Source organism: Triturus cristatus, chromosome 12 (assembly GCF_964204655.1).
Source record: "Triturus cristatus chromosome 12, aTriCri1.1, whole genome shotgun sequence".
NCBI classification, from domain to species: Eukaryota; Metazoa; Chordata; class Amphibia; order Caudata; family Salamandridae; genus Triturus; species Triturus cristatus.
In genome coordinates this window covers 99,671,717-99,698,872 of record NC_140595.1, presented here as the reverse complement: position 1 = coordinate 99,698,872, position 27,156 = coordinate 99,671,717, and the positions used below count along the sequence as shown (strand labels likewise).

The 27,156-nt window shown below is 46.2% G+C and overlaps 1 protein-coding gene across 2 annotated transcripts in view; it reads left to right on the top strand.

The window, feature by feature from the left end:
- Positions 1-27,156, top strand: part of ADAMTSL4 (ADAMTS like 4) — a 264,753-nt gene that overhangs the window by 176,278 nt on the left and 61,319 nt on the right. For both annotated transcript variants that reach the window (XM_085639415.1, XM_085639416.1), the window contains exon 7: positions 8,080-8,216. In XM_085639415.1, coding sequence (XP_085495541.1) covers positions 8,080-8,216 — 137 coding nt within the window. The remainder of the gene's footprint in view (positions 1-8,079; positions 8,217-27,156) is intronic.

Below are 27,156 nucleotides of genomic sequence, written 5' to 3'. Positions count from 1 at the left end.
AACAAAGAAGTTCCTGTATCCATCCTTGTCCCCTAAAAGCTATCCTACATTCCTGTTGCTCCAGGTGGGTTTCTTCTAGAAGGCATATGTCTGCCTTTGATTTATTTAAAAATTCGCAGATCCTGAATAGTTTCCTCCTTTCCCTTAATCCATTTACATTCAGATTTACTACTTTTAATATTTTCCTAGCCAGATCCATCATGTCGGATAAGATTCTTGGGTAAGAGGGTCATATACGGCCCATAACTTTTTACTACCGAGGAGTTGTTCCATAAGCCGAGGTTATATGAGGAATGTCTTTTATTTCCCCCCCCCCCCCCCCCCCCCCTTTGCCCTCTCCCCCCACCCTTGAGGAACCCTCCCTTGTAGACCTTGGCGATCATATCGCCGTTTAGGAGCCCAAGTCCCATACGCGTGCTCTACCTCTAAACATTCAAAATGAGAGTGGGAGATAAATAGCTAAACGATAATTAAACTTTCCGTCAGCTTTCTGTAACCCCCATGTGTATATGTGCTCTTTTTTATTTATTATTTATTTTTTTTTTTTTATTATTATTTTTTTTTTTTTTCCCTTTCCCTTCCCTTCTCCTCCCTCCTACCTTTCTCTTCCCAAATAGTCACACTATTCATCACAACATTCACCCAAAAAGAGGCTATCACTGGGACTTCTTCACGGGGGAAACATGGCGGCAGCTAGGTAGCTGTCGCAGCACTCCATTCTGAGCTTCCTGTTCGTGCGCTAACAGCAGAATATGCGAAGTCACTTACGCGGTGTGGCGGACCTGTAGATACGCCGCTCAGCGATAATACCTGGATATCAGATGTGTGGAGACGGCATTGCCGTAGTTGGAGACATCAGTCCGCGAGTTGCTGCCGCTCTGTTTGCTGGATTTGCTCCTCCCTCCAGGCTTGGCTCGGCTACGGCGGACGAGAGGGCAGGGAGCTTGGTTGATTGCCGAGTTCCGAGGCAGGCCGTTCTCGGCTTGCAACTGTGGCATCTGGCTGCACTGGAGCTCCGTCGAGGAAGGAAGGCTCGTAGCCTTCTCCAGGGGTCTCGCAGAGAGGAATTCCACATTTCATCTGAGTTCGGTAAGGGGGGTAGGGGGAGAGGGGAGCGGGCTCGGGCTCAGGCTCAGGCGGAGTTCTCTGAGGTAGTAGAACCATTACAAAGGTGTTCTGGCAGGATAAGAGACCCAGGGGGACCTGCGCCTGTGCCTGTTTTGTTGGACGTTTCTCTCAACTGCCCTGTTTCCGGGCTGCCCCCCGTGCACGATACTGTTGAAACTAAAATAACTGTTGAATCAACTGTTGAATCACCTGAGGGAGATCAGATACTGTCATCTTCTGAAGGGTTATCGAAGCCATATCAGACTGCCCAGGCCACTCAAGGATCTGTCTTAAAGACAAGAGTCTCCTCTTATCTTTCGGGTGAGGTTAAGGCGAAACGCGCTTTTACTAATAAAGCAGCAAAAAACCCTAAGGCTGCCAGAAACATCAAGGCAGTTAAGAATACAGCCAAGAATATAGAGTCTAGGATAACGCCGTCCTTGCGGTCTTATTTTAAGGCTATCCCGCAGGTTCTGCGCCTTCCCGATCAGCAACTATTTGAAAGTACCTCTTCCACGATGGCGTCTCAGAGCTATTTTGAGTCTTCTTTAGCTACAGGTACAGACCCGGTTATTTCTTCGGGGTCAGTACCGGGGCCAGCTCCGGCTAAAACAAACGCGTCGTTGCTCCAGGTTGAGAGTATTGATACAAATGCAGATGAAGATGTTGAGACTACGGATAACATCGCTAGCCTCTCAGTCCTTCCTACCCAAGGTTCCATCCCCCCTGTTAAGAATACTAGTGCTCCGGGTCAATCGGATTCTCTATTACAAAGCCAAATGGATCATCCATGCTCCATAGAGTCTCCGACCCTCTTGTTATCCCCAAAACATCAGGCTATAAAGCCCTTATCAACAGTTTCTAATTTCGGGTTTCCATTAACAGGGTCTTCTCATAGTAGCAACTTACCACAAGAGGATGGTCAAAGGGATATAACCTCTGCCCCAGATACATGCTCAGCTGGTGGGGTTGATCCATCTTTGGCCTCTTATCTTCAGTCGATGCTTTCATCCCTATCAGCAGACATCAAAAAAGGCTTCGAGGCCTCGTCAGCTATCCAGTCTGAAATTCGGAACTACTGCGAATCTCTAGATAGTAAACTAGTTGACCTCGCGACAAGAACAGAAAGATTGGAGGATAACATGACTGTTATGTCTTTGCATTTGGATGAAACCAAACTGGATATCAATAAGCTCAAAAGGGAAGATCTGATGTTGGCTGAGAGGATGGAGTCTTTGGAGAATAATGCACGCCGCAATAACCTTCGTATTCTTAATATTCCGGAAGGTAGCGAGGGGTCAGATATTAAGCAATATATCACTCAGTTGCTAAAAGACTCTTTGAGATTAGATCAGTCGGTTGAGGATTTATCTGTTGACATCCAGCGCATCCACAGAGACCCCTTTAGGAGGAACCCTCAAAGGGAAAAACCAAGAAAAATATTAGTGAACTTCCGTACTTATACTTTGAAGGAATCTATCTTGGGTTTGGCCCTAAAGCAGAAGTCATTGAGCGGGAAGGGGTTTAACTTCCAGGTTAGATCAGACCTCTCAAGGGCCACATTGGATAAGCAGTGGGAGTTCGGGAGGAGGTTGGAGGCATTTAGGAGTCTTGGTGCGGTGGCTCAGCTAGCATTTCCAGCCACCCTGAAGGTTATGCATAATAATACTATGCACAACATTCGATCAGTGCAGGCGGCTGATGAACTCCTAGCTTCTCTGGGGAAGAGTAGAGAGAAGAATAAGGATAACGGGGGCTCTAATTAGGTGCAGTTGAGAGTGATGTAGAGTACTGTTGTTTTTTTTTTTTTTTTTAAAGTAGAGAAGGAAGGGAAAAAAAAAAAAAAAAAAAAAAGGGGGTTTTGGGGGCACGGAAGGATCTATAATACACTGCTTTTCCTACTTTTCTTTTTACCATTTCTTTCTCTCCTCTCTCATATCTTGTGGGCGTATTTGCAAATGTAAATGTAACAGTAAAGATAGTAAAGATAGTAAAGATAGATTAAAACAGGACAGGACCTCAGTAGGAGTGCTATCTACTGGAATTTCCAGATAGATAAAGTAAGGGTTTCCCATGGGGAGGGGGGAGGCCTGGGTGGGCACGGGGGGGGTGCAAGTAAAAATTTTTAAAAAGTCCTCTTTTTTTGCCCGTTGTTACATTATTTGGGTATGGAGAATCATGATTCTGCAAGAGAAAGTTAGTATGATGGGACTTCTTCATACCAGTCAAAAACGTATCTACCTCCTGAGGTGAAGTGAAGTTATACGTTTTATTTCTCCAGACCACCCTCAGTGCCGCTGGAAATTTCATTGCTACCTGCCCTCCTAAACTTCTTATATCGGCCATTCGTGATCCCAGTTCCCACTGTCTCTGTGATGTGACTCTGCCTACATCAGAGCGTATAAGGTACTTGGTGGACTCTATCTGCAAGGATGTATCTGTAAGTGCCCTACTCAATATCAGCTCCTTCACTGCGTAAGTCTGGAAGTTCACCAGTATCCTTCTAGGCGCTTTCCTGTCTGGGTGCTGTCTAAACGGGTCTCTATGAGCTCGCTGTATTTCTCTCTCAATATCTAACTCAGGATTATCTTTCAATACTCCCTCTCTCAATAATCTACATATTAGAGACTTTACATCACCGTTTTCCGCCCCCTCAGGAATTTTTAAGAATCTTAAGTTGTTCCGCCTGGCATGAATCTCCAATCTTTCCATATCCATCTGTAGAGACCTGTTCTGCGCTCTCAACTCCGATATGTCCCTTTTTTGATCCTGGGAAGCTTGGGTGAGAACAGCAACTTCCCCCTCCAAGGCCTCAGTACGAGAGCAGATATCATCTAATTTACTCTCCAAGTTAGAACATTTCTCATTGATCTCTCTCTGGTTAGCCTCCGAGATTTCAAATCTGGGCAATAGTTTTGAAAGAAGATCTTCCCGTAAGGACAGAAGGAGCAGCTCGAGCTGGGATTGGGATTGACTGATTCCTTCTTCCGCACCTTGAGTCTCTCGGAGAGATGATGATGGGACATCCGGGGCTAGGCTGGCCCCTAGCATTATACTTGAACCCTCTGCTACTGCGGACGGAGACTCTATTTCTGTTGCACCAAGGTCTGTCTCTGGGTCTGAGAGCAGTGGGGAAAATCTATTTAGCTTGGTGTCCTGAATACCCGGGGGGTGAGATAGGGGCTGAGGGGAGGAACATGGCGGCGGGCTGACGCCGGCTGCAGGAGCGCTGTCCCGGACCGCGTGAAGCGTAACGGGGTGGAGGGGAGGAACATGGCGGCGGGCTGACGCCGGCTGCAGGAGCGCTGTCCCGGACCGCGTGAAGCGTAACGATGCGGTGAGAGTACGGAGCTTTTTACATTAAAAATTTAAGCAGAACTATGTGCTTACTTTGGTATCTTTTTTCTTCCTCCGGAGAACCTCCGCGACGCTTTTAGCTTTTCCCTGGTGGTTTCGCCGCTGAGCTTGGAGCCTGGAGCCTGGAGACCAGAGATCGGAGATCAGAGGGTCTAGGAGGAGTTTTCGATGGGCGTTGTGATCCGGCCGTTGCCAGCGAAAGAGGACTGGTTTGAAGCAAGCCCAGGAGCCGGTGTCTGTAGTAGGCGAGGGGCAAGGCTCTGGGGTAGAGCTCGCGCAGCTGTGAGGAGGTTCGATTTCCGATTTCGGTGCGGCGCGGTAAGCCGTCTCGAACCTGGAGCTGGATTGGAGCCAGGAATACAGACAACAGAATCAAGGTCGGTGCGGAGGGGGGAGGGGATAGCTGTCCTCAGAGAGGGGAGAGGGGACTGCCGAGGAGGTAACATTTTTGCTTCTGATGTGTCTGATGTGTCGAATAGGTCCAGGAGGAGGTCTGGAGGGGTGAGAGAGAGAAAGCAGGGAGGTAGAGGAATGGACTTGCTGACAGATCAGTCCCAATTGATCTCCCCAAAAGAGCATTTCGTGGAGCATACACCGTGCTTGGGAGAGACAGTGGATGAGTTTGGGGAAGGAGGCTGCACAGGCAATATACAGAAACAGCCACCCCCCCCCCCCCCCCCCGAGTAGCCCCATTAGAAGCAAGAAATAGATACTCACTTCGTTCTCAACCTGAGAAGGAATTGTTAAATCCTCACTCGGGGAGACCTATCCCTATCCCTATTATTCCTCGTCAGAAAAAGAGCCAAAAGAGTGAAAAGAGCAAGACAGGCGAGGTAAAGAGATCGAAAGTCTGTCCGAGTACAGTTAAGCCCACACCGTCGCTTAAATCGTATTTCAGAATAATGGAAAAAATGACGGCTTTGAAGACCCCTGTAAACACCAATCCCAACACCAATCCCAACACTGCTGCTTGTAGAAGTAAGATCGCTAAGACAGGCAACCAGACTCTCCCTCCCGTAACTCAGCCCTATCTCACCCCCCGGGTATTCAGGACACCAAGCTAAATAGATTTTGCCTAAGCAGTTTTTAATTATTTTCATAAAATGCTAAATAAATCTGAACTTAACTGTTTCCCAGGGTTTCTCACCCCATCTTATCTTTCCATGATGAGGTGTTCTTGTGTTTCCCAGGTGTGCTTGTATTTCCCAGGTGTGCTCGTGTTTCCCAGGTGTGCTTGCGTTTTTCAGGTGTACTTGTGTTTCCCTGGTGTGTTTTTATGTTCCAAAGGTTTGTTTGTGTTTCCCATGCATGTTTTTGTTTTGCAGGCGTTTTTTGACGTATGAGTGTGTCTCTCCAGTATATTCATGTTTTTAGCTATATTTTTGTTTTCAGAAATCCCTAAAGTTTCTAGATGTCTTTTTTTTTCAGGTGTGTTTCTGTTTCCCGAGGTGGGCGCAGTGTGATGGTGGGATTGCGGGTGGTTATGTCAATAGTACGTTTGTTACGCAGGGTGTGTTGTCTTTCCCCCTGATGTCTGTCTTATGCATGTGTTACTTCCAGGTTTGTGTTCCATAGGTATGTTTGCGAGGGGAGTGGGTCGATTTTTACTGCATGTTCCATCCTACATGAAGACCCATCTATAGGTTTGAGTCTCGGCGTAACATCCTGTGATTCTGGGCAAATCACTTAATCTCCCCGTGCCCATGGACAGCGCCTGGATACCCTCACGGGTGATAAGCTGTGCTATATAAATCTACAAACAAATAGTACATTGAAGTATACATATCTGCAACTCACAGGGGTAACGTGCTTGACAGTCATGGTAAACGAGATTCTATGGCCATCATTACCGACTTATGTGTCATTGTGATGCGCCTACTTAGAAATTACATGTTGTGTGCTTAAAAAGCACTGGCGTTTTTCTTACCACATATCTAAGCTTTGAAAAGGGTTAAACCCAGTTGGTATGTTCCAGGGGAGTACTAAATCAGCATAATTTGCTTTCACATAATTATGTAAAATGATAGCAAAATTAGGAAAAATCATACAAAATGCAAATCTATCATCAAGCTAGAGTCACCTTCAAGATGCTAACCCACGCTCACACGGCCCTCCACGACACCGGACCAGCATACCTGAATAGCTGACTCAAATTCCACGCACCCCAAAGGACCCTACGATCAGCCCAGCTCTCCTATGCCGTGGTCCCCCGCACCAGAAATACCATATCGGGAGGAAGCTCCTTCTCCTTCCGCGCGGCCAGAGCCTGGAACGATCTTCCGCTCCACCTCAGACAGATAACATCGCTCCCCATCTTCGTAAGAAACATCAAAACCTGGCTCTTCGACAGACCTCCTCCTTGATGGACTGGAACCTGCGAACCCCCCCCCACAGCACTTTGAGACCCTTACGGGTGAGTAGTCGCGCTTAACAAACACCTGATTTGATTTGATCATTTCACGCTGTATTTTAGCACGAAATTTCCCCTTGCATACATTTTTGGCACATTAACAACACCGCAAATCACAACCGCTCGTTATGTTCCTGTGCGTTCATGGTAGATTTTACAGCAAATGGCAGAAATTATGCAAAATGGCATTTTATTTTAAACAAGAGCAATATAAAATTCTTGGAATTACATGAATTACACTGGTGTAATTTAAATTTCGCTCAGGCCTACTTTATTTGAGGAGTTTATTCAGTTCTCAGTGGATTACTGGTAATCCTCCTGTAATCCTGTACCTCATAAATACTGATTCCAGTGGAATTATTGCGTCCGGGAGGTGGAATATCAATATAGTTCTCCTGAACCTCATAGCTTCTCTTGGTGCTATAATAGCTGGATGATGGGTGATCGACAGGCTTGGGCTATTTATTTAAGTAAATGTATGTAATAGCGAGAGCATATATGGTGACGCGTGCTATCAGATCGCCAGAATGCTTTCAAACATCTTTTGGTGCCAAAGGAATTTTGTAAATGCCTGTATGTCAAAATATCGAAGTCCGTAACATTTACTTTAACATATCGCTGCTTCTGAAAATCGACCCCCAATTTATCATCAAGGTTTTACAACTTTTAAAACTGATTTTAAAACCTTCTTGGCTCAAAGACACTTTGAGACTCAAAACTGTTCGCACTCTTTTACCAAAGATTTAGATTGTTTCTGTTTAACTGAATCTTTTATCTAGTTCCTTGTTTTTGCTCATTTGTATAGCGCTCTATTGCCCCGGGTCATTACAGTGCTATAAAAAAACCTGCCTAAATAAATAAATAATAAGCATATAGAGAGAGGTGTAGGTTTACTATTCGTAACCCCCCACATCTACTTGCCTTGATTATATTCGCGTAGTCCATGTAAGTTTAGTCGATGTTGAAAACTGGATACTTTGGCATAACACATAAATGGTGCGCTCTCTCAAAAGAGTAACACAACGTAACCCAATGATACACAATGCTCTCTGTTTCCGCTCTACATCATGAATTTTGATATTGGTTTTTATTATTTTATAATGTCTCATAGAACTCTGATGTACCTGAAAAGTAGCACGGCCGTGCTACATGAACTACAAAATGTATTTTAAAAATAACATTTTTTTCTCTTCTCTGTGTTTCAGTGCAGGGATATCAGCGGTGTGAACTGAATTGTCGTCCCGTTGGCTACCGCTTCTACGTACGCCACACCGAGAAGGTGCAGGATGGCACTCCGTGCGAGGCTTCCTCCACAGATATCTGCGTGGGTGGGCAGTGCTTGGTGAGTGCCACCTGCAACCACACACAGTTCACTAGTATATGATGTTGTCTTCATTTTTACTTATAGACGCCACCGCATTAGCCATTTGAATTCATCATACCCTCCGATATATTAATTTTGCCCTTCTAACAAACAAAAAAACTAAGATTTTTATGTTCATATCTGCAACAAAATGTTAGAACTGCAGCTAAATGTTCTACATGTTATGCATAAGTCATGCTTATTGATCTGTTTCAATGGCAAATTATTGTTAATGTTCAATATGCAACAGCGGAATAACCAGGTTGATGATGGCACTCCTGATTTCAAGGAAGCGCCGTGTTCTGAGCAGCCTTTTGATAAGCGCAGTGAAAGGAAAACTGTAGGAAGCTGGCTTTTTATGTGATATATCAAAAATCTGATATACGGTGTAAAGAGTCCGGGGGTCCCCTATGAGTGGGCAGGGGCTTGCTGTGCAACCCCAAAGTGCTCTGTTAGGGGGTGGGGTGGTCGAGCAGCCTTAGACTAAACACAGAGGAGTGCAAGACATTTGCAAATACACACAGTGGTCAATAAATGACATAACTCAAGAAGGAGATCAACACCAATTTATACAAATAGAAAGTATCTTTATACATGTTTATACATCAGAGAAAAATCGTTCAGGTAAGTATGTTTTTAAATATAAATTATTTTCACTTGAAAAAGTGAACACAGTGCAATTTCTTAGTTCAGCAATGTTATCCTATGGAAGAAAGAACAAGTTCTGAAAACAGGTACAGTACAGGGACATACAGGACCAATCTCCAGGAGTTAAGGTGAGTGGTGGGCAAGGCTCAAGGCAGCACCAGTAGTACACCACCAGCAGCATGAGAGCGGCAGGGTGCAAAACAGCGTCGGGAGCCCAATAGGTTTCTATGGAGATCCGTCACCGCGAAAAGAGGCTGCAGGCTCTGGCTGGAAGGTCACTGGGGTTCAACCAACAGGGGGGTTCAAGGTTTGCAATGCTCAGGGACGTTAGGATATCTGGGGTCCTCTATTTCATGACCCGGAGGCGACAGATGCAGAGGTGTCTTTAGGCGTCGGGTTTCCTTACTGGGAGCAGTCACGGTCTAGGGGGGCCTGCATACAGAGGCTTCAGGCTACATCGAGGAGTCCACGAAGGATGAAGCCACAATGGATGCGAGCTCTGGAAGGCTTGGAGACATCGTTGACACCAGTGGCCCACTTCAACTCGAGTCGAAGGTGTCTGGTGCAGTAGTGGCTTCAGGTGTCTGGTTTTGGTGGTTCCAGAGGCCTCAGAGTCTTTCTTTTGGAGTTCCTGCAGGATGCAGGGAACAGTTCCGCTGTTCTTCAGGAGGTCTTGGGTCTTTATTAAAGGCAGGCAGTCCTCCCAAGGTTCTGGAGTCAACAGCTGCAGGACAAGTCAATTTTGTTGCAGTTTTTGACGAGAGATGCAGACAGGCCGGCAGGGTTCGTACCAGGACAGCTGCTTCTTCTCTCCTCTCTGCTTTTATGGCTCTTTGCTGTCTTCTCTCTTCTTTGGTCATCAGGATCTGTTCGCCTAGTGCCAAGGACTCCCCCTAAATACTGATTTTAGGGGCATTAAGGGAGTGTAAGGTAGAAGCCAATGGGCTACTGACTCTTGGGCGTCACTATGCCCCCGACAGGACCGCTTCCTGTGGGAAGTGGGCATAACCCTGTCCCAGAATTCCTAAGTATGACATCACAAAGATGGCTACTTCTGAAAAATCGTGTCCACCTCACAGTAGCCCACCTTAAGGGTGGTACTAGACCGGAGGTGGTACGTCTACCTGACTAGCTAATTTTTCCGCCTGTCCAGGTGCCAAGGGTTCCCGGACAAAGGGTTGGGCTTCCTCTCCTGTGAGGGGAGCCAGATTTGCATTCCAAAGGCGGCAGCTCTTTGAAGTGTGCCTGCCCTAGGAGGCTAATCAGCAGGTTATCCTGTGGAAGGGGGTACTACACCCTCTTCCCAGACAGGCTTTTGTTCGGGGTCTCCTGAGATCAAAAAGCTCTCCCCCTATGGGGTCAGAACAGCATCTCAGGTGGCGGGCTGGAAAAAATCAGTCAACAAGAACACCTGAGGCTGGTAGGTTTTCAGGGGGCACCTCTAAGGTACCCCCCTGGGTGCATGTATTGGTAAACCAATACTGGCAACAGTGTGGGTTTATCAATACAAGATGTTTGGTACCAAACATCCCGATCTTCAGTGAAGTCATCATGTAGCTGGGGAACTCGTTATTACCAGTGTCCAGCACATGTTTTAAAATGGCTTCCCTGATTGATCACTTGTACTGGCAGTAATAGGACTGACCAGCACAGGGTTTATTTGCTCATGCAGGTAGGCCCTCACATGTAATATTCAGCACTCTGCCTTAGGGCTGTCAGACCCGCTGTAGGGGTGACTTATAAATATTACGTGCAGTATTAGGAGACATAGCACACAGTGATGTGTGACATGTGTTTTCACTTTTATCTGCACCAAGACACGCAGCCTGCAATGTCAGTCTTGTATGTGCTTGGTAAGCAGTCCCTTAGGGTGGCAAAATTCGTGTTGTTGCCCTTGGGGCCAGACCTAAGGTTACTAAGGACTTAGTGCTAGATGCATGAAAGGGTTTCATTCATTCTGTGTCGATGGGAAAATGTGTTCATGCATATGGCCCTTACAGAGGCTACTAAAGGTTTTGCCAATTGGGGGAAACAATTGTACAGTTTTGAGAGAAATAACACTGGTACTGGCGACCTGGTTAGCAGGAACCCAGTATACTTCAGTCAAAGTTGCAACAAACACCAGGCAAAAAGTGTGTGTGGGGGGGGGTGGTACTGCAGTTAAACCCAGTTTCCTACAGTTACTTACCTGCAACAGTAGTTTTGCAGCTTGAGACTATTATAGCTTCTTGTGCTGTGCATCCTTGTAGGATCTAATTAATGCGCTTGGAAAAGGATCTTATTTTTATAGCAATAACTTTTCAGGTGTTGACAAATGTAGATCAGTGTGACTTGAGCTTGTTGACACAAAGCTAAGTTTACCACAACATGTGTGTCACCCTCAGATTAGGAACAATGTGAAATGAATTAGATGGTCACAGAAGTGCATGGATTCCATCTTTTCTGAACGCGAAGAGCCAATGCTGGTACAGTATAGCCCATCCTGCTGTCATTCATCAGGGCATTTTCCTGATCTTCGCTTTGCCAGTGCGCACTGAAAAAGTCACTGGCGGCACTGCACGGGTGGGTGCCAGCCAGGCCTGCTGTCCTCACTGCTTGCAGACTCTCTGCCAAACGTTGGAGAAGTGTCTTTAACTTTAGATGCTGAAATAAAATGAGTTTTGGACAGAATCCTCCTGATCATTCGACTGGCTCCCAAATCTGCTGTCGCTTTGGTCTTATTAGCACCTCGGGAACTCCCCAAGGACTCGAGGCCCTTGCCCGGCACTGAGGAAAATATGGTTCTCTTTCTTGGTACACATCTACAGTCTCCTAGAGAATAAATGTAGTTCTGTGGGATAAAACACATGCTGTAGAGATCTGCACGTAACATACAAGTCATAGTTTCAAGTAGTGCCAGAATCATGTAAAGCAATACTAACAGAAATCTTTGTATTTAAGTTGAAAAAAGGCAAATACTATGCATGTCTGAACTTACAATGTATCGTACTCCGATGTTGTCATTGTGAACACGCACACTGACTATATCAAGTTTGCGTGATGCTAAACACAATTTTGTATTGTCTCATGGCGTAAATTCAAGCGAGGAGTACCTTGCATGAATTTTCCATTCGAGGCACACCCATGAGTATAAATCTCCATGCTCTCATGTCTGACAACTGTCCAAGGATAATATGTGCAGGTTTTGCAGAAATTGCATATAGTGTGTTTGGAAATATCACACAGTTTCCTTTTGCCCATTGTTTGTGCCTGTTTTCTTTTGGCCTTAGTCTTCATATGACTTTAGCTGATCTGGATTTGTGTAAAATCCTAGTGTGTATGCTCTTTCCCTCCCCATTACTTCCCCTTGCATGACCTAGCAGTGCAAAGAAACATTGTGCCCTTGGTCAGGAGGACACCCCACCTTGCACCATCAGTTACCCCTGCCAGCGCTGCCAATGACAGTGACAACACAACAACTAGCCATCCAATCCTTACAAGTGTGACAATTTAGACTATTCCATGCCCTCAAAGCTAAAAGAATGGCTTGGAAGGCAGTTATTAGTCATTGTACATGTAAACTGAATTAATAAACAGCTGTTGTTGTGCTCATACCTAGAGTAGGCAGACAGCACCACCATGTGTCAGACTGTGATAAGCACCAGTACTGGTAAATAAGTGCAGAGCACCGAAAACCACCAGCTCAAATTAAGCACTGAAGTTATCAGCGTTTTAGTGCGATGCAGTGGCATTTAACGCTGGCCAGTTTTCAACAAAAAATATCATTTGCACAAGTAAGGTGTTTGTGTCACTTTGCGTTGCCAGAGCTCCTCTGCACTAAACCATGCTATAACTGGGCTAAGTATTTTGGGTGATATTTTAGATGCAAACTCTTTGCCTTTGTCATTTGTTTTGCTTCTCCTTAATGATCCTAGCTGTTCAAAATGTTGATGAATAATAGAGCTTGACTCACGCACTCCTTTTATGTGCAGTCTGTGATTGAAGTATGCTTCCGTTATCACATTGCTGTCTGTTAGTGGCATGCAGAAAGGTAGAGCTTTCAGATCAGAAGCGTGTCTAAATAATTGAGAACAGTGCTTCCCCAAGGGATGGCTTACCTTTCGTGCACTGCCGGGTTCCAAATGGAGGACAGTATTTGTGTTATTCTTCATTTGTAATAACCAATAGTTCTGAGCGTAGTTTGTGGAGTTTTGCTACACGGAACTCTGCGAAGTTCCGTGAGTGGCAGAGTGCAGTACAAACTGCAATTTGTGCTGGTATTCCTGCCGCTTGGGTAGAAATTCTACCCAAGCGGCAGCTCGCTTGCAAACTTACGGTTCGCGATTGCGTGCGGGGAAAAAACTCCGCTGCACATCGCGAAGCGGAGTTTTCTGCACTCCGCCAGCTTCGCAGAGTGCAGAAAACTCCGCGAACGGAGCGAAGTTCACCGCCCAGACCTAATAACCAACTGTATTCAATTTGTGAATGACTTTTGTAAATACATGCATGAAGTGTATCAGTAACATCATTGTTCATCACACATTGGCATTGAATGCATATTTGAATGAGGAAATTCAAGATGGAATAAAATATTAAAATTGAATACAGTTGGTCATTACAAATTAAGAATAACACGAATACCGTCCTCTATTTGGAACCCGGCAGTGCACGAAAGGGATGCCACCCCTTCGGTAAGCAGCATTCTCAAAATGGTGGTGCAGAAGAAGTTGTATGTGTGAATGTCGTGCGCAGAAATATCGTCCGACGTTAATATCATTTGCGAAAAGTTCAGCCCATTGGAAGTTAACAATAGAAACCCTTCACCAACCAAGATGATATTTAGGGCAATACTCGTATCGGACAAAATTCTGGCCATGATATGCCAGTGTTATACCATGCATGATAAGTTTTAAGATGTTTTGAAAGATAATCTCGCGCCCCCTCCTTTCCCAAAACATAAGCAGGTTTATTGTGAGTCAGGAGATGGAAAGTAGAGAAGCAGAGCAGCTGTAATGCAAGCACATAAAATGGGCCCTCACTCCCCAAGGAATAACATTATGGGGATAAAGCGCGCCCCTTAAACCTCTGTGCCCCGGTGCCACAGCACCTGCTGCACTAATGATATCTTGGCCTCTGGGAGTGAAATATTACTACACATGAAAACACAGAATAGGACCAGAATTCCGCTTTAATGTTTTTCCCCGCAGTTTCCAGGCCTTTGTTACCACTGGGATCCCTGTGGGCTACCACACACAAGTCGTTGGCTGGCCCAGCGGGCTCTTGCAGGTTTCCAGCAGTCCGGGAGCATGGCTGTACATCAGTCTCTGTGGCTGAGACAATGTTCATGTGTTTTAAATGGTTCAGTTTGTGTCAGTATTCATTCAAAACTCTGTTTATTTAGGTTCCGTTCCCATTCCATCTTAATGCAGACCAAAAATCTGTGGCTTGGGTCCAGTCCACAGCAAGTTTCTGTGTGTTTTTCCTGAATTCATCAAGAGTCTCGGTTTTATTTCCACTTCACTTCAAGCCTCTGTGTATTATTTCTAGTACACATCAAGATGTTCTGTGTTGCTTCCAGAACACATCAAGAAACTGCATGTTATTTCCCATACATATCAAGACTCTGTGTTATTTCCTGTACACATTAAGACTGTGTGTTATTTCCCGTACACATCAAGACTGTGTGTTATTTCCCATACACATAAAGACTGCGTGTTTTTTCCCGTACACATCAAGACTGTGTTATTTCCCGTACATATCAAGACTCTTTGTTATTTCCCGTACACATCCCGTACACATCAAGACTCTGTGTTATTTCCTGTACACATAAAGACTGTGTTATTTCCCGTACACATCAAGACTCTGTGTTATTTCCGGTACACATCAAGACTCTGTGTTATTTCCCGTACACATCAAGACTCTGTGTTATTTCCTGTACACATAAAGACTGTGTTATTTCCCATACACATCAAGACTGTTTGCCATACACATCAAGACTCATCATGTTATGCACTCCAAATCAAAACTGTTATTTCCAACACACATCATGACTATGTGTTACCTTCAGTACATTTCTAATACACACCAAGACTATGTGTGCTATTCCCTCTTTGTGTTATTTCCCATGCATATTTAGTACACATCAATCAATGTGTTATTTCCGGTACACATCAAGACTCGGAACACACACAAATGCTGACTCATCTTCGGCCTTCCCGGTCGAACCCACATCACACCCCACTTCCTGGAAACTCCACTGGCTCCCCGTACAGAAAAGATGCCAATTCAAGCTGCCGACCCACGCACACAAGGCCCTGTACAACCAAGGACCTGCCTATATTAACCACCGTCTGAACTTCCACCTACAGTCGAGAAGACTACGCTCTGCCTCGCTTTCACTTGCCCATATTCCCCGCATCTATCGAAGCAGAAGTGGAGGACGCTCCATCTCCCACATCGCAGCAAAGACCTGGAACAGCCTCCCCACACATCTCTGGACCGTCACTTCACTTCCGGATATCCGAATGGCTCTCAAGACTTGGCTGTTCGAATAAGCCTCCAGGGTCTGCAAGCGCCTGGATACCCTATTTGGTGATTAGTCATGCTTTATAAATCCTGTTTTATTAATTGATTGATGCTGTGAGTTATTTCCATGTCACATCAAGACTTTGTGTTGTTTCCAGAATACATCTAAACTGTGCATGTTATCACCAACACACATTCTGCATGTTGTTTCCAGTACACAACAAAGCTTTGCTTGTTGGTTCCAACACACATCAAAGCTCTTTGTGTTTGTCCCAGTACATTCCAAGGCTCTGAATAATAGTTCAACCAAATATAATGGCTCAATATTGGTTCCTGCGCTAATCAGATCTCTGTGTACCTAGAGTCCACATATGTGTTCTGGTACCCCATCAGATCTCTGTGTACCTAGAGTCCGTGTGTGTGTTCTGGTACCCCATCAGATCTGTATGTACCTAGAGTCCACGTGCGTGTTCTGGTACCCCATCAGAACTCTGTGTACCTAGTGTCCACATGTGTGTTCTGGTACCCCCATCAGATCGCTGTGTACCTAGAGTTTACGTGTGTGTTCTGGTACCTCATCATATCTCTATGTACCTAGAGTCCACATGTGTGTTCTGGTACCCCATCATATCTCTATGTACCTAGAGTCTGCATGTGTGTTCTGGTACCCCATCATATCTCTATGTACCTAGAGTCCACGCGTGTGTTCTGGTACCCCATCAGATCTCTATGTACCTAGAGTCCACGTGCATGTTCTGGTACCCCATCAGATCTGTATGTACCTAGAGTCCATGTGTGTGTTCTGGTACCCTATCATATCTTTATGTACCTAGAGTCCTCGTGCATTTTCTGGTACCCCATCAGACCTCTGTGTACCTAGAGTCAACATGTTTGTTCTGGTACCCCATCAGATCTCTGCGTACCTAGAGTCTACGTGCGTGTTCTGGTACCTCATCATATCTATATGTACCTAGAGTCCACGTATGTGTTCTGGTACCCCCATCATATCTCTATGTACCTGGAGTCCACATGTGTTTTCTGGTACCCCATCAGATCTCTATGTACCTGGAGTCCACGTGTGTGTTCTGGTACCCCATCAGATCTCTATGTAGCTAGAGTCCACATGTGTGTTCTGGTACCCCATCAGATCTCTATGTAACTAGAGTCCACATGTGTGTTCTGGTTCCCCATCAGATCTGTATGTACATAAAGTCCACGTGTTTGTTTTGGTGCCCCATCAGATGTGTATGTACCTGGAGTCCAAGTGTTTTTTCTGGTACCCCATCATATCTCTGTGTACCTAGAGTCCAAATGTGTGTTCTGGTACCCCATCAGATCTCTGTGTACCTAGAGTCAACGTATGTGTTCTGGTAACCCCATCATATCTCTATGTACCTAGAGTCCACGTGTGGGTTCTGGTACCCCATCAGTTCTCTGTGTGCCTAGAGTCTATGTGTGTGTTCTGCTACCCCATCAGTTTGCTGTGTACCTAGAGCCCACATGTGTGTTCTGCTACCCCATCAGATCTGTATGTACCTAGAGTCCATGTGTGTGTTCTGGTACCCTATCAGATCTTTATGTACCTAGAGTCCACGTGTTTGTTTTGGTACCCCATTAGATCTGTATGTACCTAGAGTCCACATGTTTTTTCTGGTACCCCATCATATCTCTGTGTACCTAGAGTCCAAATGTGTGTTCTGGTACCCCATCAGATCTCTGTGTACCTAGAGTCAACGTATGTGTTCTGGTACCCCCATCATATCTCTATGTACCTAGAGTCCACGTGTGGGTTCTGGTACCCCATCAGATCTCTGTGTACCTAGAGTCAACGTATGTGTTCTGGTACCCCCATCATATCTCTATGTACCTAGAGTCCACGTGTGGGTTCTGGTACCCCATCAGATCTCTATGTACCTGGAATCCACGTGTGTTTTGGTACCCCATCAGATCTCTATATACCTAGAGTCCACGTGTGTGTTCTGGTACCCCATCAGATGTCCATGTAGCTAAAGTCCACGTGTGTGTTCTGGTACGCCCTCAGATCCCTATGTACCTAGAGTCCACATGCATGTTCTGGTACCCCATCAGATCTGTATGTACCTAGAGTCCATGTGTGTGTTCTAGTACCCCATCAGATCTTTATGTACCTAGAGTCCATGTGATTGTTTTGGTACCCCATCAGATCTGTATGTACCTAGAGTCCACATGTTTTTTCTGGTACCCCATCATATCTCTGTGTACCTAGAGTCTAAATGTGTGTTCTGGTACCCCATCAGATCTCTGTGTACCTTGAGTCCACTTGTGTGTTCTGGTACCCATCAGACCTCTGTGTACCTAGAGTCAACATGTGTGTTCTGGTACCCCATCAGTTCGCTGTGTACCTAGAGTGAACGTCTGGCATCAGTTCTCTGTGTACCTAGAGTCTATGTGTGTGTTCTGCTACCCCATCAGTTTGCTGTGTACCTAGAGCCCACATGTGTGTTCTGGTACCCCATCAGATCTCTATGTAGCTAGAGTCCACGTGTGTTTTCTGGTACCCCATCAGATCTCGATGTACCTAGAGTCCATGTGTGTGTTCTGCTACGCCATCAGATCTCTGTGTACCTAGAGTCCACGTGCGTGTTCTGGTACCCCATCAGACCTCTGTGTACCTAGAGTCCACGTGTGTGTTCTGGTCCCCCATCAGATCTCTGTGTACCTAGAGTCCACGTGTGTGTTCTGGTACCCCATCAGATCTCCATGTAGCTAGAGTCCACCTGAGTGTTCTGGCACCCCATCAGATCTCTATGTACCTAGAGTCCATGTGCATGTTCTGGTACCCCATCAGATCTGTATGTACATAGAGTCCACGTATGTGTTCTGGTACCCCATCATATCTTTATGTACCTAGAGTCCATGTGTGTGTTCTAGTACCCCATCAGATCTTTATGTACCTAGAGTCCACATGCATGTTCTGGTCCCACATCAGATCTCTGTGTACCTAGAGTCAACGTGTGTGTTCTGGTACCCCATAGTTCTCTGTGTACCTAGAGTCCATGTGTGTGTTCTGGTACCCCATCAGTTTGCTGTGTACCTAGAGTGAACATCTGGTACTACATCAGATCTCTATGTAGCTAGAGTCCATGTGTGTGTTCTGCTACGCCATCAGATCTCTGTGTACCTAGAGTCCACGTGCGTGTTCTGGTACCCCATCAGATCTCTTTGTACCTAGAGTCCACTTGTGTATTCTGGTACCCATCAGACCTCTGTGTACCTAGAGTCAACGTGTGTGTTCTGGTACCCAATCAGATCTCTGTGTACCTAGAGTCCACTTGTGTGTTCTGGTACCCATCAGACCTATGTGTACCTAGAGTCAACGTGTGTGTTCTGGTACCCCATAGTTCTCTGTGTACCTAGAGTCCATGTGTGTGTTCTGGTACCCCATCAGTTCGCTGTGTACCTAGAGTGAACGTCTGGCATCAGTTCTCTGTGTACCTAGAGTCTATGTGTGTGTTCTGCTACCCCATCAGTTTGCTGTGTACCTAGAGCCCACATGTGTGTTCTGGTACCCCATCAGATCTGTATGTACCTAGAGTCCATGTGTGTGTTCTGGTACCCTATCAGATCTTTATGTACCTAGAGTCCACGTGTTTGTTTTGGTACCCCATTAGATCTGTATGTACCTAGAGTCCACATGTTTTTTCTGGTACCCTATCATATCTCTGTGTACCTAGAGTCTAAATGTGTGTTCTGGTACCCCATCAGATCTCTTTGTACCTAGAGTCCACTTGTGTATTCTGGTACCCATCAGACCTCTGTGTACCTAGAGTCCACGTGTGTGTTCTGGTCCCCCATCAGATCGCTGAGTACCTGGAGTCCACGTGTGTGTTCTGGTACCCCATCAGATCTCTATGTAGCTAGAGTCCACATGTGTGTTCTGGTACCCCATCAGATCTCTATGTAACTAGAGTCCACATGTGTGTTCTGGTTCCCCATCAGATCTGTATGTACATAAAGTCCACGTGTTTGTTTTGGTGCCCCATCAGATGTGTATGTACCTGGAGTCCAAGTGTTTTTTCTGGTACCCCATCATATCTCTGTGTACCTAGAGTCCAAATGTGTGTTCTGGTACCCCATCAGATCTCTGTGTACCTAGAGTCAACGTATGTGTTCTGGTACCCCCATCATATCTCTATGTACCTAGAGTCCACGTGTGGGTTCTGGTACCCCATCAGATATCTGTGTACCTAGAGTCAACGTATGTGTTCTGGTACCCCCATCATATCTCTATGTACCTAGAGTCCACGTGTGGGTTCTGGTACCCCATCAGATCTCTATGTACCTGGAATCCACGTGTGTTTTGGTACCCCATCAGATCTCTATATACCTAGAGTCCACGTGTGTGTTCTGGTACCCCATCAGATGTCCATGTAGCTAAAGTCCACGTGTGTGTTCTGGTACGCCCTCAGATCCCTATGTACCTAGAGTCCACATGCATGTTCTGGTACCCCATCAGATCTGTATGTACCTAGAGTCCATGTGTGTGTTCTAGTACCCCATCAGATCTTTATGTACCTAGAGTCCATGTGATTGTTTTGGTACCCCATCAGATCTGTATGTACCTAGAGTCCACATGTTTTTTCTGGTACCCCATCATATCTCTGTGTACCTAGAGTCTAAATGTGTGTTCTGGTACCCCATCAGATCTCTGTGTACCTTGAGTCCACTTGTGTGTTCTGGTACCCATCAGACCTCTGTGTACCTAGAGTCAACATGTGTGTTCTGGTACCCCATCAGTTCGCTGTGTACCTAGAGTGAACGTCTGGCATCAGTTCTCTGTGTACCTAGAGTCTATGTGTGTGTTCTGCTACCCCATCAGTTTGCTGTGTACCTAGAGCCCACATGTGTGTTCTGGTACCCCATCAGATCTCGATGTACCTAGAGTCCATGTGTGTGTTCTGCTACGCCATCAGATCTCTGTGTACCTAGAGTCCACGTGCGTGTTCTGGTACCCCATCAGACCTCTGTGTACCTAGAGTCCACGTGTGTGTTCTGGTCCCCCATCAGATCTCTGTGTACCTAGAGTCCACGTGTGTGTTCTGGTACCCCATCAGATCTCCATGTAGCTAGAGTCCACCTGAGTGTTCTGGCACCCCATCAGATCTCTATGTACCTAGAGTCCACGTGTGTGTTCTGGTACACCATCAGATCTCTATGTACCTAGAGTCCATGTGCATGTTCTGGTACCCCATCAGATCTGTATGTACATAGAGTCCACGTATGTGTTCTGGTACCCCATCATATCTTTATGTACCTAGAGTCCATGTGTGTGTTCTAGTACCCCATCAGATCTTTATGTACCTAGAGTCCACATGCATGTTCTGGTCCCATATCAGATCTCTGTGTACCTAGAGTCAACGTGTGTGTTCTGGTACCCCATAGTTCTCTGTGTACCTAGAGTCCATGTGTGTGTTCTGGTACCCCATCAGTTTGCTGTGTACCTAGAGTGAACATCTGGTACTACATCAGATCTCTATGTAGCTAGAGTCCATGTGTGTGTTCTGCTACGCCATCAGATCTCTGTGTACCTAGAGTCCACGTGCGTGTTCTGGTACCCCCATCAGATCTCTTTGTACCTAGAGTCCACTTGTGTATTCTGGTACCCATCAGACCTCTGTGTACCTAGAGTCAACGTGTGTGTTCTGGTACCCAATCAGATCTCTGTGTACCTAGAGTCCACTTGTGTGTTCTGGTACCCATCAGACCTCTGTGTACCTAGAGTCAACGTGTGTGTTCTGGTACCCCATAGTTCTCTGTGTACCTAGAGTCCATGTGTGTGTTCTGGTACCCCATCAGTTCGCTGTGTACCTAGAGTGAACGTCTGGCATCAGTTCTCTGTGTACCTAGAGTCTATGTGTGTGTTCTGCTACCCCATCAGTTTGCTGTGTACCTAGAGCCCACATGTGTGTTCTGGTACCCCATCAGATCTGTATGTACCTAGAGTCCATGTGTGTGTTCTGGTACCCTATCAGATCTTTATGTACCTAGAGTCTATGTGTGTGTTCTGGTACCCCATCAGTTCGCTGTGTACCTAGAGTGAACGTCTGGCATCAGTTCTCTGTGTACCTAGAGTCTATGTGTGTGTTCTGCTACCCCATCAGTTTGCTGTGTACCTAGAGCCCACATGTGTGTTCTGGTACCCCATCAGATCTCTATGTAGCTAGAGTCCACGTGTGTTTTCTGGTACCCCATCAGATCTCGATGTACCTAGAGTCCATGTGTGTGTTCTGCTACGCCATCAGATCTCTGTGTACCTAGAGTCCACGTGCGTGTTCTGGTACCCCATCAGACCTCTGTGTACCTAGAGTCCACGTGTGTGTTCTGGTCCCCCATCAGATCTCTGTGTACCTAGAGTCCACGTGTGTGTTCTGGTACCCCATCAGATCTCCATGTAGCTAGAGTCCACCTGAGTGTTCTGGCACCCCATCAGATCTCTATGTACCTAGAGTCCACGTGTGTGTTCTGGTACACCATCAGATCTCTATGTACCTAGAGTCCATGTGCATGTTCTGGTACCCCATCACATCTGTATGTACATAGAGTCCACGTATGTGTTCTGGTACCCCATCATATCTTTATGTACCTAGAGTCCATGTGTGTGTTCTAGTACCCCATCAGATCTTTATGTACCGAGAGTCCACATGCATGTTCTGGTCCCACATCAGATCTCTGTGTACCTAGAGTCAACGTGTGTGTTCTGGTACCCCATAGTTCTCTGTGTACCTAGAGTCCATGTGTGTGTTCTGGTACCCCATCAGTTTGCTGTGTACCTAGAGTGAACATCTGGTACTACATCAGATCTCTATGTAGCTAGAGTCCATGTGTGTGTTCTGCTACGCCATCAGATCTCTGTGTACCTAGAGTCCACGTGCGTGTTCTGGTACCCCATCAGATCTCTTTGTACCTAGAGTCCACTTGTGTATTCTGGTACCCATCAGACCTCTGTGTACCTAGAGTCCACGTGTGTGTTCTGGTACCCAATCAGATCTCTGTGTACCTAGAGTCAACGTGTGTGTTCTGGTACCCCATAGTTCTCTGTGTACCTAGAGTCCGTGTGTGTGTTCTGGTACCCCATCAGTTCGCTGTGTACCTAGAGTGAACGTCTGGCATCAGTTCTCTGTGTACCTAGAGTCTATGTGTGTGTTCTGCTACCCCATCAGTTTGCTGTGTACCTAGAGCCCACATGTGTGTTCTGGTACCCCATCAGATCTGTATGTACCTAGAGTCCATGTGTGTGTTCTGGTACCCTATCAGATCTTTATGTACCTAGAGTCCACGTGTTTGTTTTGGTACCCCATTAGATCTGTATGTACCTAGAGTCCACATGTTTTTTCTGGTACCCCATCATATCTCTGTGTACCTAGAGTCTAAATGTGTGTTCTGGTACCCCATCAGATCTCTTTGTACCTAGAGTCCACTTGTGTATTCTGGTACCCATCAGACCTCTGTGTACCTAGAGTCCACGTGTGTGTTCTGGTCCCCCATCAGATCTCTGTGTACCTAGAGTCCACGTGTGTTTTCTGGTACCCCATCAGATCTCCATGTAGCTAGAGTCCACCTGAGTGTTCTGGCACCCCATCAGATCTCTATGTACCTAGAGTCCACGTGTGTGTTCTGGTACACCATCAGATCTCTATGTACCTAGAGTCCATGTGCATGTTCTGGTACCCCATCAGATCTGTATGTACATAGAGTCCACGTATGTGTTCTGGTACCCCATCATATCTTTATGTACCTAGAGTCCATGTGTGTGTTCTAGTACCCCATCAGATCTTTATGTACCTAGAGTCCACATGCATGTTCTGGTCCCACATCAGATCTCTGTGTACCTAGAGTCAACGTGTGTGTTCTGGTACCCCATAGTTCTCTGTGTACCTAGAGTCCATGTGTGTGTTCTGTTACCTCATCAGTTTGCTGTGTACCTAGAGTGAACATCTGGTACTACATCAGATCTCTATGTAGCTAGAGTCCATGTGTGTTTTCTGCTACGCCATCAGATCTCTGTGTACCTAGAGTCCACGTGCGTGATCTGGTACCCCATCAGATCTGTATGTGCCTGGAGTCCACTTGTATGTTCTGGTACCCATCAGACCTCTGTGTACCTAGAGTCAACGTGTGTGTTCTGGTACCCAATCAGATCTCTGTGTACCTAGAGTCCACGTGTGTGTTCTGGTAACCCATCAGATCTATGTGTACCTAGAGTCTGTGTGTGTGTGTTCTGGTACCCCATCAGTTTGCAGTGTACCTAGAGTCAACATCTGGTACTCCTTCAGTTCTCTGTGTACCTAGAGTCTGTGCGTGTTCTGGTACCCCATCAGTTCGCTGTGTACCTAGAGTCAACGTATGTGTTCTGGTCCCCCATCAGATCTCTGTGTACCTAGAGTCCACGTGTGTGTTCTGGTACCCCATCAGATCTTTGTGTACCTAGAGTCCACTTGTGTGTTCTGGTACTCCATAAGATCTCTACGTACCTAGAGTCCACATGTGTGTTCTGGTACCCCATCAGATCTCTACTTGTAGCCAGGTTCCACTTCCCATGATTATTTTTTGTAGTCTGGCACTTGTCTGTTCTCCTTGCCACGGCTTCATTACCCATGAACTAGGTATGCCTTGATTTCTGTACTTTTTAGGTCGTTGTATAGCCAGGTGCCTATACCTCACCAGGTCTCTGTGTGTACTCTTGTCCCAGCAGCGATTCTACATCTCTCTGATCTGTTCCCAGTGGCATCAGAGCTCTTGAGCGTGGTTCCAGTACCCTGGCCTCTGGTGCTGCCTGTCACATTGCACATCAGGTGTGTGTAGCTCCGATGCAGCACATGTACCTTTGCTTTGATTCACTTCACCCGTACATGTCATCTGGTTCCAATACCCCTTGTGATCTCCGTGTGCCCTGGTCCCTGTTCCCAATTTTGGTCTCATCTATCTGCAGTACGAATCTGGTGGCTTTGTCTTGATTTTATGCAGGGCACAAGTCCTAAAAAAAGAAGTGGTGGGACGCTGTCACCGGAAGTGACGTCACAACAGGAATCTCATGAAAAGAAGTGGGGGGGGACGCTGTCACCGGAAGTGACGTTACAACAGGAATCTCATGAGTATTCATATGCCTTTAGATGACGGGGCATTTCACAGCACTGCTACCCCTGGTCTGTTCCTCGATGTCCTTTGCAACCCCCCCTCCCCCCCACTCCCCCGAGGGGGTGCCCCAGTTGCACAACGAAGTGCTCAAAAGTGCACAAGATACAGAAGGACACACATTCCAAGCGTTAACCGCCAACGCCTGCTCGCTCCGCCTCCCAATCACTCCAGCCTGCACACACCACCGGTGCCTCTTAAAGTCTCCAATTACAAATATTAGCATATCTTTGGTAATTTACGGGAAACTTCCCTCACACCCGGGCTCTCTGCTCACACAATGCTGTCCAGCTTTTGGGCAGGGGGGACGGCGTCCACCCGGAAAAACCTGGTAAAATAAGTGGGGGGACGCCGTCCACCCGCGTGGTACCCCGACTCGAGCCCTGATTTTATGTATCCACACTCTGCGAGCCTTGTTTCCTATACCTGGTAAGTCTTTGAGTATCTTTTTTCAGTACGACCAAGTGAAATTGTTGTTACGCTGGCATTATGTCACATATATTTTTTCATTTATTTATTTACTGGAGTTTTATATAGTGCTAGCTAGACCCGGAGGTATCAGAGTGCTTTACAACAGTAAATGTCCACACCAAGATTACAGCATTTTGCATTACACTTGGTACGCAAAATTCCCAAAATGATGTCATAAACCCTGGTCACGTAATTAAAGATTGTTCATGCAAAAATCCTATTGGAGGAGCACAGGACGAATGCAAGCATCCAGAAAGCGCGCTGCGGTTGTTTGTGCGCCTATATTTTTGGGGATATTTTTTAGCCCTAGCATCTAAAATGGACATATGGATGCATTTCACTCTGATGTATAGATTACATTTTTGAATTGCCTCTTCACTCAGTTTTTCCTAAATAACTCTTAACTAAGCAAAAATACAATAATGCAAACCCTTCTCTATCCCTCCACTATCCTTCTCAATCCAAATAACTGACTAACGTATCCACCACTTAAATTACTTTCATGTTTCACTGTACTAATTCAGCACTAATCCTTATGGGTTCCGGAGTAGCGCGCTACTCACCGAAAAAGCGCTTCAACATCCCATCAAGGGTACGAAGCGCAATATAAATGCAAACCTTTTTCCCTATTTTATCCCTCCGCTATCCTTCTCAATCCAAATAACTGACTAACATATCCACTGCTCAAATTACTTTCATATTTTCACTATACTAATTCACCACTAATCCTTTATGGGTTCCGGAGTAGCATGCTACTTGCCGAATAGCACTTTGATGCCTCGTCAGGGTAAGTAAGCGCTATATAAATGCAATTACAAGTAGGTGAATATTGCACACTCCTAGTTTTCATTGCTACTTCTCTGCATGTGCCCTGGTCTCGGGTACCTTCATACATCTGTGTACTGTAGTTTCAGCAACCATCGTGCTCTTTGTCTTAATTGTAGTATCCATCAGGTCTCTTTTCTGGATTATAGTTTTCGTCACGTCCCTTTGTCTTACTGCCAGTACCTAGCAGGCCTTTCTTTTTTCTCTAGGTCTTAGTGTCCATCAGGAATCTTTCTCTTGGTCTAATGCCCATTAGATCTCTCTGCTTATGTGCCAGTACACATCAAGTCTCTTGTACCAGTTTCCACTAGGCCCATTTATCTTAAGTTCCAGTATCCATTATGTCATTTTGTCTGGCCCCTAGCCATCAGGTCTCTTTGTCTTAGTTCTAGTACGAAATAGGCCTCGTTGTCTTTGTTCCAGTGCCCATGAGGTCTCCCTGCCTTCTTTCTAGTACCCGTCAGGTCTCTTTGCAAGTGCTGTCAGGGCTCTTTGTCTTTGTTCCAGTACACAATAGGTCTCCTTGTCTTTGTTCCAGTGCCCACGAGGTCTCCCTGCTTTGTTTCTAGTACCCATCAGGTCTCTTTGCTACTATTGTCAGGCCTCTTTGTCTTAGTTCCAGTACACAATAGGTCTCCTTGTCTTTGTTCCAGTGCCCACGAGGTCACCCTGCCTTGTATCTAGTACCCATCAGGTCTCTTTGCTACTACTGTCAGGCCTCTTTGTCTTAGTTCCAGTACACAATAGGTCTCGTTGCTAGTACTGTCAGGCCTCTTTGTCTTAGTTCCAGTTGTCAATAGGTCTCGTTGTCTTTGTTCCAGTGCCCACAAGGTCTCCTTGTTTGTTTCTAGTACCCATCAGGTCTAATTGCTAGTACTGTCAGGCCTCTTTGTCTTAGTTCCAGTACACAATAGGTCTCTGTGTTTGAACCAGTACCCAGGAGGTCTCCCTGCCTTGTTCCTAGTAGCCATCAGATCTCTCTGTCTGTGTTCAGATCTCTTGGTTCATGCAGCCATCAGGTCTCCGTGTCTTCTGTCCTCAGACCCCAGCCCGCTCCCCGTGCACCCTGGTTCACCCCCACTGCGTTCCTCGAGCCGAGCCCTGCCCTTCCATGACTCACGCTTGGACGGGGTCCCTGGCTCACGTGAGACTCACACGTGCGGCCCTCCTCGCTGCGAGTAACAGCTCACTTGTAACCACAACAGGAAGCGCTCCGCCCCCAGGGGCTCGCGAGAGCAAGGGCTGTGCGCGCGACACGCTCCCGAGCACGCCGCGGGAGGCGTCGGGGTTACAATACTTT